The 15,948-nt window shown below is 40.6% G+C and overlaps 1 protein-coding gene across 1 annotated transcript in view; it reads right to left on the bottom strand.

Annotated features, from left to right (window-relative positions):
* ccbe1 (collagen and calcium binding EGF domains 1) overlaps window positions 1-7,403 on the bottom strand; it is a 29,347-nt gene extending 21,944 nt beyond the window's left edge. Inside the window, exons 1-2 of the mRNA XM_084572099.1 lie at window positions 7,241-7,403; window positions 7,088-7,168 (exon numbers count right to left, since the gene is read on the bottom strand). Of these exons, the coding sequence (XP_084428225.1) occupies window positions 7,088-7,168; window positions 7,241-7,344 (185 nt within the window). The 5' untranslated portion in view covers window positions 7,345-7,403. The remainder of the gene's footprint in view (window positions 1-7,087; window positions 7,169-7,240) is intronic.
* Between the last annotated feature and the right edge of the window lie 8,545 nt (window positions 7,404-15,948).

Consider the following 15,948-nt stretch of genomic DNA (forward strand, 5'->3'; position numbering starts at 1 on the left):
GTTCCCAGCAGCACATTTACAGTTAAATGTTAAAACAGGATAGGACGTCCAGAAGTTACTCACAGCCAACTGACTCTACTTCTTGAACAATATTATTCACAATGTGGTGCAAAGTGTGACACCATTACAGTGACACACATTAATGTGGAATGAATTATTAACGTAGTCGTAAATAATGTTTCTACGGACAGTGAAAATCAACTAAAGCAGATGTGGTAGCTGATGGCATTTGGGAAAAATATGCCAAAACCATAAATTAAGTTGACGGAAAAACACATCAACTTAATTGTTTTATTGAATGACACTGAAAGCGTCATGTTCCTGCTTTGTCTTTTCTAACACAGTTTAAAACGAAACTCCATAATGAGTACAGCCTTTCCTAAGTAATGATGTATGTACAAAGGGGTCTATAAGCCCAGAACTGCATACAGTATACAGGTGCAAACAGTCCCACCTGCGCAAGAGTATTTACTAAAGTAGAACATGCATATGGGCACACAAGGAGATAATTTATCAAAACTGTAAATGAACAATAGCAGCCAGACAACAGAGCTCTGGACACAATAACCTGACACAATTTGCTATTTAAACAACAACTGGCTCATTGATTTGATGTATTGCTGTTACTAAGGAAACACTGAAAGGTACTGAGGCTAAACATGCTCAGTACATACACTAAATTTAGAGCAGTTGTGAGGTAAACAACACAACAGGAAGTGAAAGCGTCACGCTTCAAACGTTTGCATAAAGAGTTGTTATTGATGCCAATCAGAATCAGAGCAACTCAAAAGCAAAGAAGTACCTCATTCACAGTTAAATCAGAAAAGCCTGGTGGTTCTGGGCCTTTAACACCGAGCTGTAAGTACACAGAAGCAAAGGTCCGAAATATGTCCATTCATTCATGCTGTTGTCTGACACACACCGAGGTGATACTGCAGCCTGGGGTCAGAGCTCTGACCCTAACCATCTCTAACCTTAAAATTACACGAAAAACATGACATGAAATTGTATTTAAACAATTCCATGTGACCCTGGTTGACACAGGTGTAGGAATTATGACTCTGTAAGAGAAGACCCCTCTTTGACTCCTTTTTCTCACTTATAATGAACACTGATTACTGTTATCTACAGCCATGATCAAAATCTGACCTTAATCAAGTGGTTATTATTGTTATTACAACATCAATATTCCCTAACCGTAACAAAGAAGTCTTTTCAACCTAAACCAACATGTTTTTCTAACTATAACCACAACCCCAAACCATGATTATCTCCTAACCACATCATGTCTGGGCCAGAACACTCTTAAAAACTAACCTAAAATGTATTTTTTTTGTATTAGCAGTTTTTAAATTGCATTTACAAACTGTTGTCCTGCTGATAAAGGCGCCAGATCAGATGCTTGTACTTCATTCTGGATAGTTGTTTGGAAGAAGCGAGGGGAAAAAGGAACATTCACCTCTGCTGACACACTGAATTGGTCTCTTTGGCAGAATTCACTACAAGATCATATTTGACCCTAACCCTGCAAAGTTAACCAAAGATTAAAATAACCAAAATGGATGAATAACTAACCAAATAATGATTGGTATTTCACACTAGATATCTTTATATATCTCCTCACTTGATTCACAACAGCATTTAAATCAGACTGGGATCATTAGCTGAACATGGCAGCCGACCTCCTCCTCTGTGACTTTTAATGTTTCACTGTGTGGGAGCTGTCACTGAAGAGCAAAACCAAATGTTCATGTCAAGTCCACAGAACATTCTCTGTAATACTTCTATTAAGGCTCCATATCCTCTTTCTGAGTATTGATAGAAAACAGATGTTAATGTCTTTTTCTTTGACAGCTGCTATGTATCGTTTTAGCGATATAGTTTAGGATTATGTGAAATATCTGACCACAGCCTTATAGTGGTGTCAGTTGTTTCAGCACATGTATTCCGTACTTTGTAAAGGCAAGGATTTACTGTACTTTAATAACAGAGCAACACTAAAGGGTGAAAATAATGCCTTTCTCCTTATTACTCAGCACATCACTATGCCGGGAGACGGCGCCAAGTACTCTCATCTCGCAGTCATTTCAGGCATTTTTGATTGGCACGGTTTTTAACTGTGTTATCTCATCCTCCATCTACTGAGGTTAATTCCGGTAAATTCTTGTTTTACACACGGGCCTGTTGAGAAACAGCCTGGACTTATTTCATGCTTACACCTCAGGCAACATATTTCTTTTATTATGATGCAGATGTTAAACTTCAATAGCGTATACTGATTTCATACCTAAAAACTTATTAGGGGTTTAAACCAAATCTTAAAATATTTTATTGGGTCTCCATTGTTTTGGGAACCACTAACTGGAAACCAATGAAAGAAAATGGTTTGCTATAGAGCTCCATTCAAAACAGGATCTTTTTCTGGCCATAAATAAGTAAAAAAGACTTGACATGTACACTGACCAAGTCTATAAACTCCTTCTCTGATGCATATCCAGTAATACGCATAAGGCATTTGATAACTGTGGTTAGCACGTAATAAATAACACATCTATGGGAAGTGTCTGAGACTGAGGCTGTTTTAAACAGTAATATTTTCCATCTCTGTCATCATTTTTCTAGCAGAGGGTTTCCATTCTCTTATCCTGTAATAATCATTGTGCAATCACTGACATCAAATAGTATCAATGTTTATTTTCACCTCGGTATCTGCAGACATTCATAGTATTGGGAAATGTAAGTATGGCAAGTATTTTAAGGACTCAAGCCTATTACATAAATATAGTTTACAATAGTGGATGTTTGCCAATGGCTGAGTTGACTTTAACTTTGTATCATCATGAATTACATGTTTTTCCACCGTGAAATTCTCCTAAAAGATGATTCACACATGGTGTCCATAAATTTAGGCTCATTCTGTTTTTCAGGCCAGAATATTTATAGTCGCATCAGAAATGTAGTAGCCCAAAAGGACAAAGCATAATACAACGGGGGCCTGCTGAACTCCTCAAGACGTGCCACAACATATACTTCACGGAGCTACAATCACTGGAGGGACGACAATATGGCAAGGAAAAACCCTAGAGTGTGTTGAAAGCTATTTGAATTGGGGCAGGGAACAGAAGTCCAACTGAGAGGATTATTCCAAGGTGCAGAATACATTTAAATGTGATGTGAAAAACAGATCTGAAAACAAAGGAAACTAGAGAGACTTTGGGCCCCGTCGCCAAGCTGAATAATAACACTGAAGTGATCAGTTCACTGGAAGCGAGCAGTAGTCACCGCGTCTGAATCCAACTGGAAATTACAACATAAACCAATTACTGGTTTTTACAGTAAATGGAAAGTCTTTCTAATTCATTTTGACAAATTTCTAAATCTTTTAAATCGAGAAAATACACAGAGTTAATGGACTAAGTACACTTAAAGGACAACTGAACAAACTCCAGAGCAGGTCAGTGGAAATGATTGAGGATATTTACAGGACACAAACAATGCTGTTTGGATCAGCCAAGTGTATGTGTCATCACTACCATGTCTCAAAGGGAAGCTGAAGAAATGTTATCCTCAGTTAAGTTACTGTATAAACCCCAGATTTCCCTTGAATTCCAGAGTGGTGGAGGAGGAGGAGGAGGCAGAAAAGAAAGTGGGGGAGAACACAACAAAACGCTTAGTACCACAAGAATTATTTGGAAAAATAACAAAGCAACAATTTACACATGCCACACATCAATTACGTGTAACAGCAGTAGAGTGGAAAGTAGAGGCTCAGTCTGCCTGCGCTCTGCTTCTTCTCCAGAAAAGCATTTCCTTTACAGGGTAGGTAAGGCCGCCCTTGTATACACAATAAATCAAGCCAAAGTAATCACTGTTTCATGTAGCCTCTTGTCACCTACGAAGAGTTATAAACAAAGATTATTAATGTGTCTAGATCCTTTCGATGGTTAACACAATGTATCTGGCTCTCATCTTGGATTGTCAGATGTGATACTTAATCTCAGCAATGGAAAAAAATGTCTACGGCTTGACTGTATGAAATTAAATGAGTATAATTAAGCAACATAAAAAAGTCCAACTCCGTGACTCAGCCTAGAATAGTATGTGAAAGCTTCATTTGCAGTTTGCTAAGAGCTGCTGCCAGGTATATTTTCCCCAGGGGGTCTGTCTCACAAAGCTGGATTGCCAAGTTAGCTGGATAACTGCTAAGTAAAACCTGGAAGGCCTTAAAATCTCCATTGACATAAAATACTCTACTCTGTCGTTCAGCTAATTTAGTAATCCAGCTTTGTGACACAAGCCACAGAAAGAAAACTGTCGGGACGCAGCAGCAGATGGGTTCGTGTTTTCTGCAGCCGTAACTGTGGTTTGAGAAACAATAAACTATAAGAAAAACTGCATAGTTAGCATCATCAGCCGTGACCACCAGGCAAGCCAACAAAGAAAAGATAGCCATCAACGGAAACAAACTTTTTTTCCTGCGATAAGTCATTCTACTGGCAGTACTGATTATAAACTGATCTCCGGGCGATACATTGCAAAAGCACCACAGCCGTGACCAGTGAAGATGTTGCCAAATTGGGACAAACAGCTCACAGCTTATCATTTCAATCAAGCCCTCCTCTGGCTTTTAGCAAAGCATTTATGTCGCAATCGCAGGCATTTGTGATTTAAGTAAAACTTCTGTAACAAAAACCCTTGCGCAGCTTTTCATATCTTATTATGAGCCAAGCATATTAAATCCCACGACCTATAAAACTGAAAATGTAGGAATATATAAGTGGAATCCTAGCACACCGAGCCCTTAAACCAGTTGAAATATGACAATCTGCATGCCAAACAACTGAAAACTGCGCCTGCATTGGCACGGAGACAGATATGTTCTCTGAAAGTCTGGTACGTCTCTTGTATGGTGACATATGCTCTCGGGGTCTCCTGTGTCTCCTCTGGTGCTGTTTTCCCAATATGATAAATGCTCCCAGAATGAGTATTAACTTGTGCACAGAGTGGCATGCCATGACCAAAATGGGTGTGTTTGCTGTCAAGTTCATCAAATGTTTCCAAAAACTCTAAATTCATGGTGATGGATCTTTTAAATAAGCTGCACATGAAAAAGTTAAACATCTTTACTAAGAGCCAATAATAATATCAACACTTTGCAATGAAAGTCTGCTCACACCATTTGCATTGTAAGCTTTAGTGGTAGACTGATGCCCATCTTACAACTACGTTTACACAAATTGTTGTGACGACAAAATATTCCCGAGATGTGCAGGCGCCCCTGATATTTTACAGAGCGCCTAATGAATGCCACAAGCCTATACTTTCCTTTGGCAGCTGAATCTTGCCAACTTGGTTCCCTTTGAACAAAATCTCAGTCATGCCAAGGCATAATAGCACTGGTATGTGTCTGCATTTTGAGATAAATGCAGTATGCATAATCTGCATTCAGACTACCAAATTCCAGTTATTGTACAATTTCTTTGGCGCGTCAATAAAGTGTCTCCGCTGACCATTCAGGGCTGACGTTCAGTCGTCGGCTCGCACTGTGCAGGTGAACTGAAATGCACCCAGGAAACATTATCTTGGCTCTGCGCTGAAACAGTTTTTCTTCTTTAAATAAACATTGTGGGAAACAACTGCGGCTGCAGCCAATAACCATAAACCAACATCATTATGTTAAGAGTGTGTTTGAGATTGGAACATCAAACAGGATGTCACTGTGTGCTTGAACCGGGGCCAGCAGTTTGTCAAGTGATGCAAAAATGAAACCATTCGCAGCCTACATTTGAAAGACTTCTCAGAGGAACTATCCCACAAGCTGTCATATCTTTATTTCATAAAAGGATATACAGAAACAGATCTGCTATAAATCAAGATCATTGACAAAATGTTTGGAATTAGTTCCCTAAATAAGTTTTACAACTTTGTTCCCCGATCTTCAGAACAGCAACGTCATCTGCGAGAATATGCTTAAATTTAGAGCGATATATTCGAGCAAAATAAATTACACTCACTTGCCAGTTGATTAGGTATACTAATGAAAACGAATACATTCTAATATAACAGTCCCGAATTAAATCTCAGCTTCATGAAAGTTAAATGTTCACCATTAGAGTTTTCTATTATTTTGCCAACCCCATTAAAGTCAAGTGGCTGGGTTAAATAACAGAAGCACAGTTAAATTCAATACAGCACCATGAACTTCATCCTCCAAAATGATCATACAGTTGAATTAAAACCTTTCTTACAATGATTCATTAACGATTATGAAGAAGGATTTAGCGCAGGGCTGTTATTTTAGATTTGTTTTCACTAGTGTACCTAAAGAAGCGGCTGGTGAGCAGCTCTTTCAATCAAATGATTTGACTTTGTGGGCGACCTGCTTGTAAATCTATATACTATTTGTCGCACAGTGCATGTGTCAGTCACGTAAGCCTCAATACAATTAGTAGATATTTGAGTGTTGCACTTTAAAGTCAGCATTTACAAGTCTTTCCTCATTATGCCTGCGAGGCAGCCCCATGCAACGAAGACAGATTAGGCTCTAACAACTTAATCCGTGGCCTCTGACAGGAGATCTGCTGCGGGGCAATGCTGCGTCCACTGTGTCTGTGAACTGTCACAATTAAAGCCAGCATCAGAGCATAGCAGGCCAATCTGGATAGAAAGATCGCTAAGATCCGATAAGATAATGATCAAGAGGGAAAGCCACAATTATCTCTAATAATCCATTCATTTCAACAAATAGATCCATAATTTATAATGTTTAGATGTTTCTCAGCATGAATCAACCAAGCAGAGATTTAACTCATGCAAACTACAGTTGATTTTTCTGATGACTAAACCACATTTATGAGACACAAGAACCAAAGATGTTGTTTAACAGCCTTTTGAGTTTTGTTTTAAAACTGTCATAAGTCTGAGGCGATAATAATAGCAGAGCTGTGCCAAGTTACGTTTCCATTGCAGTTCTATTTGCACTGACTTGCTGCTATGAATAAGTGACACACGTCCAGCTCAGCATCATGTGGAGTCACAGCCTTCACATTATCACATCACCCATCCACTATCAGTCACTCAGCTGTACCTGTAACACGTCGTCACCTCTCCGGTAGACTTCACGCAGGGGTACTTTGTGGTCGAAACGTTATTTTCGGAGCACGTCTCTCTGTGGAGCAAACATTTCTGAATCAAATAAAGCACGTTGAGTCACTTTGAAAGTCCTCTCCTGTCAAGTTACCCGTCACTGGCATCCTCCTCTTGGTAGGACCACAGCAGACCCCCTGAGAAGTACATGCAGGTGACGGTGAGCAGAAGAGGGCTCCTGTTGCGTTTTAGTAGCATCTCATCGGTGCAGTCACCCCGGTTCCTGTCGATAGTCCACACTTGTAATGATTATCTCCCCGCAGCTATAACTTCACAGTCACGTTAAGTGGTGTAGCACCCACAGACACACAGACAAACACACACAGATACAGACAGACCCTCCCACTCACTCCGAGTTTATGAGAACATATCGACAATGATGAATATAACTTCAATTGTCAAAAAAAAGAAAAGAAACTACCCTAAACCTCTGCCTTTGTAGTTTAGCTATAGCTTAGTAACCGAATATTTCAAACTCATCAATAATTCAAAATGAAATGAGGCAAGGAGTTTAAAGCACACAGACAGACCTCGTGGATACCTCCTCGGTGAAACGTTGAAAACTGACCTGGAAAAAGAACCGTTAGAGAATTTAACGCTCATTCAAGCGGCACGCGCACGCACATTTACACGGACACGCGCTCGAAGAAGAAGTAGTGGCGGTTTGTTTTAGTTGGACGCGCCTCGTGCGACACGAGCTTTGCTGCCACCGCGCGGCTGTAAATAAAATGACACCTTCCTAATGTGCTGTAACCTTACTGGCCAAAACATTAGGTACACCCGTGAAAACGAATGCTTTCTACTATATATATATATATCAGCCCTGCTCTAAATCTCCCCTTCGTGACTGCAGCATAAGAAAGGAGGCAATTCAACTTTATTATTATTATTTTGGAGGATGTAGCTTGGGGTGCTGTCACAAAAGTCTTTCTGTTATTTAGCCTAGCCCCCTAGCACTGACTAACAGAAACATGTGTTGGTGCAACACAATGCAGTTCAACAGTACTGAAAACACAGTTGAATTAACAGCACTCTCAGTTATTTTTAAACAAATGCCGAAAACCATTAACCTCCATGAAGCTAAGATCTAATGCAGGACTGTTATAATAGAATGCATTCAAGTGTACTTAATGATTTAGTGAGAGTTTGTGCAGGCTGAATTGCTCTTATTATTTTATCCTCTCCCTTTATATTAATGAGCATAGATTAAGTAAAGAGAAGCACTTTTCTGTATAATGTAATAGTGTTCATCAGTACTCAGCTGCTTTTAAAACTTTTTAAACTTTAATGAAGTCAAAATTCATTGCACATCCGCATTACACTGTGTTACTTGAGTAGATAAGCTAAGCTAAGCTAAGCTAAGCTAGGCAAGGTATAACGGTTATATAAAGAGTGCAACATCTGTGGCATGTGTTCAACAGCACAAATATGTGCAATCTCATTCTCTCTCTCTACTGCATGTTTGAGGTTATGCTCATAAAAAACACCTGAAGTTTGTTCAAAATAATCCTAATGTATTTAGAGATTATGTTGGATAAACGTTACTTTATCATATCCACTTGAATAGTGTTCAAAAGTAATTTGACTTGCACCTGTTTTGTTTTACTATTTGCCAAAATGTCTATGATTTTCCAATTAGTCAAATAAGTTAGTGGTGTTTGTTTAGATCTAATTAAGTCAGTCACATTTCATGGTACTCATTAGGAACTGTACTTGCAGAAACCATGAGGAAATGAATGTAGTGCAAAACAAATTACTGTACTAATTTACTGTGTCGGAGCACAGGGGGCTTACATCCGCCAAGTCATCACAAACGAAGCTTAGCAGCAAGTTGAAAGAGAATAGGAGAGTTTGTGAGGCCCTGCAGGACAAACATGATCACATAAAGTATAAGGAATACAATGACTATAATCCATCCAGAGAAACACTTTACTGCAAGAGAATTAAAAGCAGGTTATTTCCTAAAAATATTGAGAAGTTGTTCTGGATTTACTTTACCGTATTTTCAAAAAAATGTAATATAATGTAATGTAAGTAAATTCTGTTAATAACACATATTTACGTGGTGGGCAAAAAGTCGTGTTGTTTGATCAGATCTACTGAACTCACAGTTCATGCATCTCATTACCCTATACTTGCAGAAACCGAAAGGAAATGTGTGTAGTGCAAAACAAATTACCGTACTAATTCACTGTGTCAGAACATTGGGGATTTACATCCGCTAAGTCATCACAAACAAAGCTGAGCAGCAGGTTGAAAGAGAATAGCAGAGTTTGTGAATGAACTGTAGCAAGGAAAGCACTGCAGGAAGAAAAACAACCAATTGTATGAACAAAACTTATTATTATATATATATTTTTTTACCATTAAGTTGTTGCACTGATGCTCCCTCTGCTAAATTAAGCTCATCTCTCCATCCTGCCCATGCTTTGGGTCAAGTGATCTAAGAGGCTGTAGGAGAAATCCTAGACTCGTGACATTGCTGACTTTAGTTCCGAAAGACCTTGACCTCGATGTGACCTTCATCGGCGGGCCTTATCTGAGCACAAACAGTGTTCGCTGGCACCTGCAGAACTCAAGAGTTCTTCAGTTTCTCAGGAATGCAGTGTGCCATTACAGGGAGTTGGATAGCGGAGTCACTGAGGAGTCTGTAAAGGATATCCCGGTGAAACAGGAGGACTGCGGTGTCACTTACAGCCACTATGGCAGCTTTTCTATCTGTGAGGTCAGGCAGGTATGATTTAACATTATTCAGGGTATTAGGGACGTGACAATAGTCAGAATGTCAGGAGAAATTCAACAAAATGGTTCTTACGATAATAAAATGTCTCTATTGGAGACTGGTAGGTACCTCTACCTGTATCATTTAGCAGCCTGCTTCAAAGGGTCCGCTCAGCTGTGACCATTTCAGTTCAAGGGAAAGCAGTGTTTCACCGGTCTGCTGGCTTCATTTCAACAGACCCCTCTGAAGGTGCAGTTCAGTTCCCGGCCACTTGATGGCCCTTTCAACCAAGAGATCTCGCCCCAGCCCCCCCTTCTTTCGCCACTATCGTCATCATTGCCCACAAAATGGATGACAGCTTTTAGAAATACCAGGGTGCGTCACGACTCTGAGGTGCACATGCTGTGCCATTTATGTTCCACCTGTTTTGATGCCTCAGCAGACCCGAGAGGCAGAGAAAGATCATGCCTGCAGAAGCACAAGTAGCCAATTAATGCTGCAGCCTGATACTGTATCAAAGCTACAGGGCTAATAACCTCACTCATAACATTATCTGCCTCAGAGATATGTAATAATTATCTTCAGCCAGGTCATCAGTTTCTAGAAAACAACACAGAACAACAGAGCAAGCATTTTTATCCTTTACTTTGTTCTACTTAATACTTAGTTTATTACTTTGTTGTCACTTTAAAATAAATGCTTTACAATGAGGCCTCTGTGTCCAGGAATGTGTATTTAACCTTGCTCTTGATATCTTTTATTTTGCCTTAATCTCTGTTTAAATCTGTGCTTATGTGGCTGTAAAATCCATTCCCAATAGCTTATTTTGTTTCTCACCTAACAATGCCCCATCAAGTGAAACTCTTACTCCGTCTTCATTGCCTGGACAGAGATAGTACCTGCAGGAGAACAAATTGACCCAAAATGAAGCAAAGCAGGGAAAAACAAAGGAAACAGGGCACGGTTGGCAGAGGTTTCGCGTGGGAGCAAAACAATCAGAGAGAACAAAACTGTTTCTGAAAGGACCTGCTGGTTGTTTCTCTTGATTAGGGCGCTGTCCTTGAGGCTGAAAAAGCCCTGAGTTGAACTGGAGAGAGGTGGAAAAGATAGTTTTAAAGGGTTGTAGTGCACCAGATGAACTCTGTGTTGTTGTTTGGCTGGAGAAAATCTGAAAAGAGACACGCTCCTGAAGAGCACAATGAAGAGCTGTGCAATTAGACCATGTGCCAAGAAAAGTGATTCGATGCTGACATTGACGTTAACCTTTCTCATGCTTAATGGATTCTTCATAATTCAGGGCTCCAGCAGAGGACTATACACATATACAGTCTTTTATCCTCTAAATAGTCTCTCAAACATGTGATGACAATGAGAATATTGCAGGGTATGAGCTCCCCACTGTCAAAACTCCCCTCTCTCTCCCTCTCTCTCCCTCTCTCTCTGTCTCTCTCTGTCTGTCTCTCTCCTCACAGTGCAGCACTGCAGTGCTTCTCTGCACATGCCCAGACGGGACCGGGAGAGAGCCACAGCAAGTTTGAGCTCACTAGAAATATTAACAGCCTGCATCACCGGCATCATTCGTGCACTCCTCGGGAACAAAAGTCTCGCTTGAGGAGAATGAAAAGGAATTCTTTCACATTTTGAAAAATGCCAGTGACGCATTCGCCGTCACATGAATCAAACCTGTGACTTTCTCCTCCGAGGGTTGTGTTTAGTCTCAAGGTCACTCTGCCTCCCACGAGCTTTTTTTCAGCGCATTGTCTGCGAAGCTTTAATACACAGCATCGCAAGGCGCCTCTTTAGTCAATATTTTAGCTTTAGCTTCTCTCTATATGCTGCAGAAGTGAATAATCTTTTTACCTGTTTCGATCTCAAAATTGTTCCTTTTAATGTAGCGTGTATCTTACTAACAACAAGGCCTCGACGCAGCTATCCATGACCATATATAGTAGATTTACTTTGCATTTGCTGTTATAAAAGCTCTTAAGGAATAAAGTGCCGTTTATTGTCCGGTTTTCAGTTAGATAGCTTAGTAACTCCAACAGCCAGGTTGATGGCCGCATGTTGCTCTCACTATTTAACCATTTCCTGCTCTCTACAGTAGTTGGAAATAGACCAGCACAACATACAAAATAATAACTGCTGAAAAGGTAATAATAAAGAAGAAAATCGGGGGTGTGTGGTCTTGGCGAGGTAGGATGGGTAGGATTGGCTAAAGCACAAGATGTCATTAAAACAAAACAGTTTTCTTACCAATTTTCTTTCTATCTTTGCATTTTCCTACACCGAGTTACCCGTTTGCTGTCTTGCTAAACTCTTAGCCTCTGTGGCTTCTCGATGCCAACAGTTGCCGCTGCTTTCACAGTGGTGTTCACGGGACTCCTGGCTGATATTCACCCTTGAACGGAAAGCATCTGTTCCATCATTATAATCACGCAGCGTTCTTCCTTTTCAACATCTGGCACCTACTTGATCTACAATTGAGCAGGGAGTGCAAGGAGCTGGCTTCAAAGTCCTGTAAGCGGGAAAGATGTGATTAAATTCTGATGTTTTGGACAATGTTTGGTGAGGAGCAAAGTGGGGGATGCTCTTACCTACATTTAAACTCTTTAAAAACAACAAATGGCTGCAAAATATTTCACATTATCGAACAACCGCAAGCCAGTGATGTTTGAAACTTGAACTGACTTAATTTATAATCACAGCCAAAGTAAAAAACATACCGTGGCCATGCTGCAAAGAATACCCGAAAACAAAAGCATCAAAACGATTTGAGGTGTTTGAGATATTTGTTTTCCACTACATATCATGTGTGGCTGATATATAGTTACCCAATCAAGAAGGCAAAGCAGGACCAGTGGAGCACAGCCTTGGCTGCTGTGCTGCCCACTGTTATGGCAGCAGGTTAATATAGAGTTTTCTTCCTGTCATGTCGGCGAGAGCGATTTCTCCCTCCACATGTCACGGTGACTCTCCCTCCTTCTCCTCCTTCACTTGCACCAGCTGTTCAGTGGTGAGTCACGCAAGGTGTAAAGAGATGTGCTGTGCAAGGGAGTCTCGCTGCTGTAAACATGCCCATCCACACGGAAGGAATCGTGGAAAAAGCAGTCTCCACATGGAGCTGAGCAGGGGCGTGATGCACGTCCGAGGCCAAAAGAACGTCACTTCAGTAACAAAACAAAAGGCTCTGTATTTATTTCTATTCGTTTGTCTGACAAGCTCAATCTTACAGACTCCATGAGAACACAGTCAAAATCTGGACTAAGCCGATTTAAAGCATTTCCCCACCGTTGATTACTACCCACAAAAAACAAAAAAACAACTGCAGTAGCAATTACGGAGAGATTGGAATTTACTTCGGCTTCAGTACATGTTACTTCATGTGTCCCCTCAGTGGAGCTGCAATCAATAAATATAACCTCAGTGCAGTGTCCTTGAAACGGCCACATTTCACCGCCCCTCCTCGCTGTTACATCTCTCCCCCTCCTCTGGGTCCCATGGCTCATTTTTACCACCAACTCTTAAAAGACACACATGCACAAAGACACATGTGCAGTCCACTGTAACCCACCTTGAAATAATCCTTGCATCTTAATCGTTCTATCGGATGCTGATACTTATTAATAAAGGTACGGTGCTGGTCTGTTTCCACTGCACTCGGTGAATGACAAAAAGGAAATAAAACCAGAAATCTTTTATAAGTGAAGTGCATTGGTGATTTGATTATTTTTCAGCAAAATGACTGACAGGACTGTTGGCAGTTCCCATGTCAGATGGATGGTTTAATTTCTTTAGACGCAAAGGGTGTGCTTTATATTGCTTGGTTTGGAAGCACTGAAATAAAGAGCCAGGGAGCAGATGGCTGGACTGTGGCAATCCATGCGGGAGAAATGTGAATAAAAAGGATTATTTTTCTCCAGCAGGCCCTTAATACTGATGCGACATTTACAGTCATTCATTAAGAATTTTCCACAAAAGTCATAGATGGGAAAGTTTCTTGCTATAACCAATCACACCACATTTAATGACACATACACAAAGGTCATATACCGAATATTTCTTTTCTTTCAAGTAAAAAGTAAATGAAGTTAAAGAAATAATAACCTAAACAATCAGAAATCAAGAATAGTGTATAAAAAAAAAAATGTATATGCACCTGATTTGGATGAGAACTGTCTGGTAATATGGCTCACCGTCATTAAAATCTCTTCTGCAGCATTAGGCCTCGGCACCAGCTCACCTTGCCACACAATTCAGACGAAAAGTTCTTATCGTAGCCATTTGTTGCTGTGATTTTTCGTCAGTGGTTTCTCTGGTAGTTTCTGCAGAACACACTGGACTGGTTTGATTTGTGAGGCTTAAAGTTTAAGGTTGACCTGCACACACACAGAGTTGCACCCCTCGCTGCTACAGTGATCATTCTTGGCAAGCTGTAAACACAAAGGTGAAGGTACTGCCTCCGGATGTGTTACCTCCCTGTCTGTCTTGTCTTCAAGCTGTGTGTGATTTTACCATTGACTTTCCCACTGTAGGGGATCATCACATCTCCTGCTTACTGTGTACAGCCAGTGAGGTTGCATTCTCTGTATGGATGCATGCTTTACTGAATGCTGAATGTGTGCACAATGGCTTGTAAAGCATTAGAGTGTTCTGTGTGTCTGAATGCACACCTCAGAGAATAAATTTAGATATTTTACTGTGTACAATCATCATATTCAATATATTCATGGACAGTTTAAAACAATAATAATGATCATCAAACAATAATCCATCAAATTTAAGAATAGATATATCTGGTGCCTTTAGATGGGATTGTGTTTAACTTGTGCACACAAGAAATGTCTTACAGGATTTGCGACTTCAAGCAGATGCAATGAGCTGGCTGCTAAACTAACTTCTTCCCAATCCCAGATTTCTCTCATTTTCAGACATTTTCAGCCCAAACCGACACGTCACATCACTTTATATTATCACCAGAAAAAAATGCAGCTCCCCTTTCAAGCCCCATCCCAGTGACGCAGTATCTCCTAGTACATGAAAACAGACCGGGATGTGTAAATCAGGTCAGTATCCCTTCTTTCTAATATTTAAAAAAGAAGAAGGCCCTCTCAAGCTAAGATGTCTACGAACAAGTTTTACTTTGTCGCTGGAGATCAACAGTATATAGCGGTCCATCTACTTTGACCGGCTAATGGTTGTATGGATGCTCGCCAACTACTTTCATTGCCAAAGGTCTGACAAATACTAGAGCAACTTCATATTAGTCTTCATTTTCTGAGTGCAAAGCCCCCCTTAAAATGCTACAGAGCCATACAGTGCGTGTCTATTGCAGATTAGCTTGCACTGAGATTCTTTGCAAAATCTGTATCCATGAAATGGTCAGATATTTGTGAGAAAAATCAGAGAAGGAGAGAAAAGACCTTACTTGACCGCTGGAGTAGAGAACCTGCAGCCAGTAGATAACCTCGACAGCTGACTGGCAGCTTTCATCAATAACACCTGCAAACCCCCGATATTATAATTATTGCCAGAAGCTTTTAACAGGTTTGCACATTACAACTACTCAGTCACATATTTCCTCGTTAGGTATTACTGTCCCTGCTCGCTCTTGTGTAGTTATTCTCATTTGGTCCAACAAAAACACTACAGCTCATGCAGAATAGCGCTACGCAGTGTGATTCGACCTGTCTGAGAGGTCACCTGTCGACTGGATCGGCTAATTGTATTCCACGTCGGCCCGGCCAAGCTGTCAATCATTGTTCGCGGTCGGCCGAGGCTTTTTACAGCTTTCCTGTTTTGATTGATTTACCCTGGAGAAATGTCAATGATTGGTTAGTCATAGATTTTAAATGCCAGTACAGTGGCAACAGTTGGTAGAGAAGTAAACAGAAAAGACGACGGGTGTGGGCGGTGGCCACGGCTCAGCATTTCTCATAATGTGTGGGTCCCTGCCCAGCTGTGTCACAGTCTCGGGACGCTCTCAATCAGGACAAATGCTGCCGGGGTTCAAGTCGGGAGTATCCTCAAATGCACCGAGCCAGTTACATAACAAATCCAACTACAGTATCTGGTATGAAATA

The sequence above is a fragment of the Chelon labrosus genome, assembly GCF_963514085.1.
Source record: "Chelon labrosus genome assembly, chromosome: 22".
NCBI classification, from domain to species: Eukaryota; Metazoa; Chordata; class Actinopteri; order Mugiliformes; family Mugilidae; genus Chelon; species Chelon labrosus.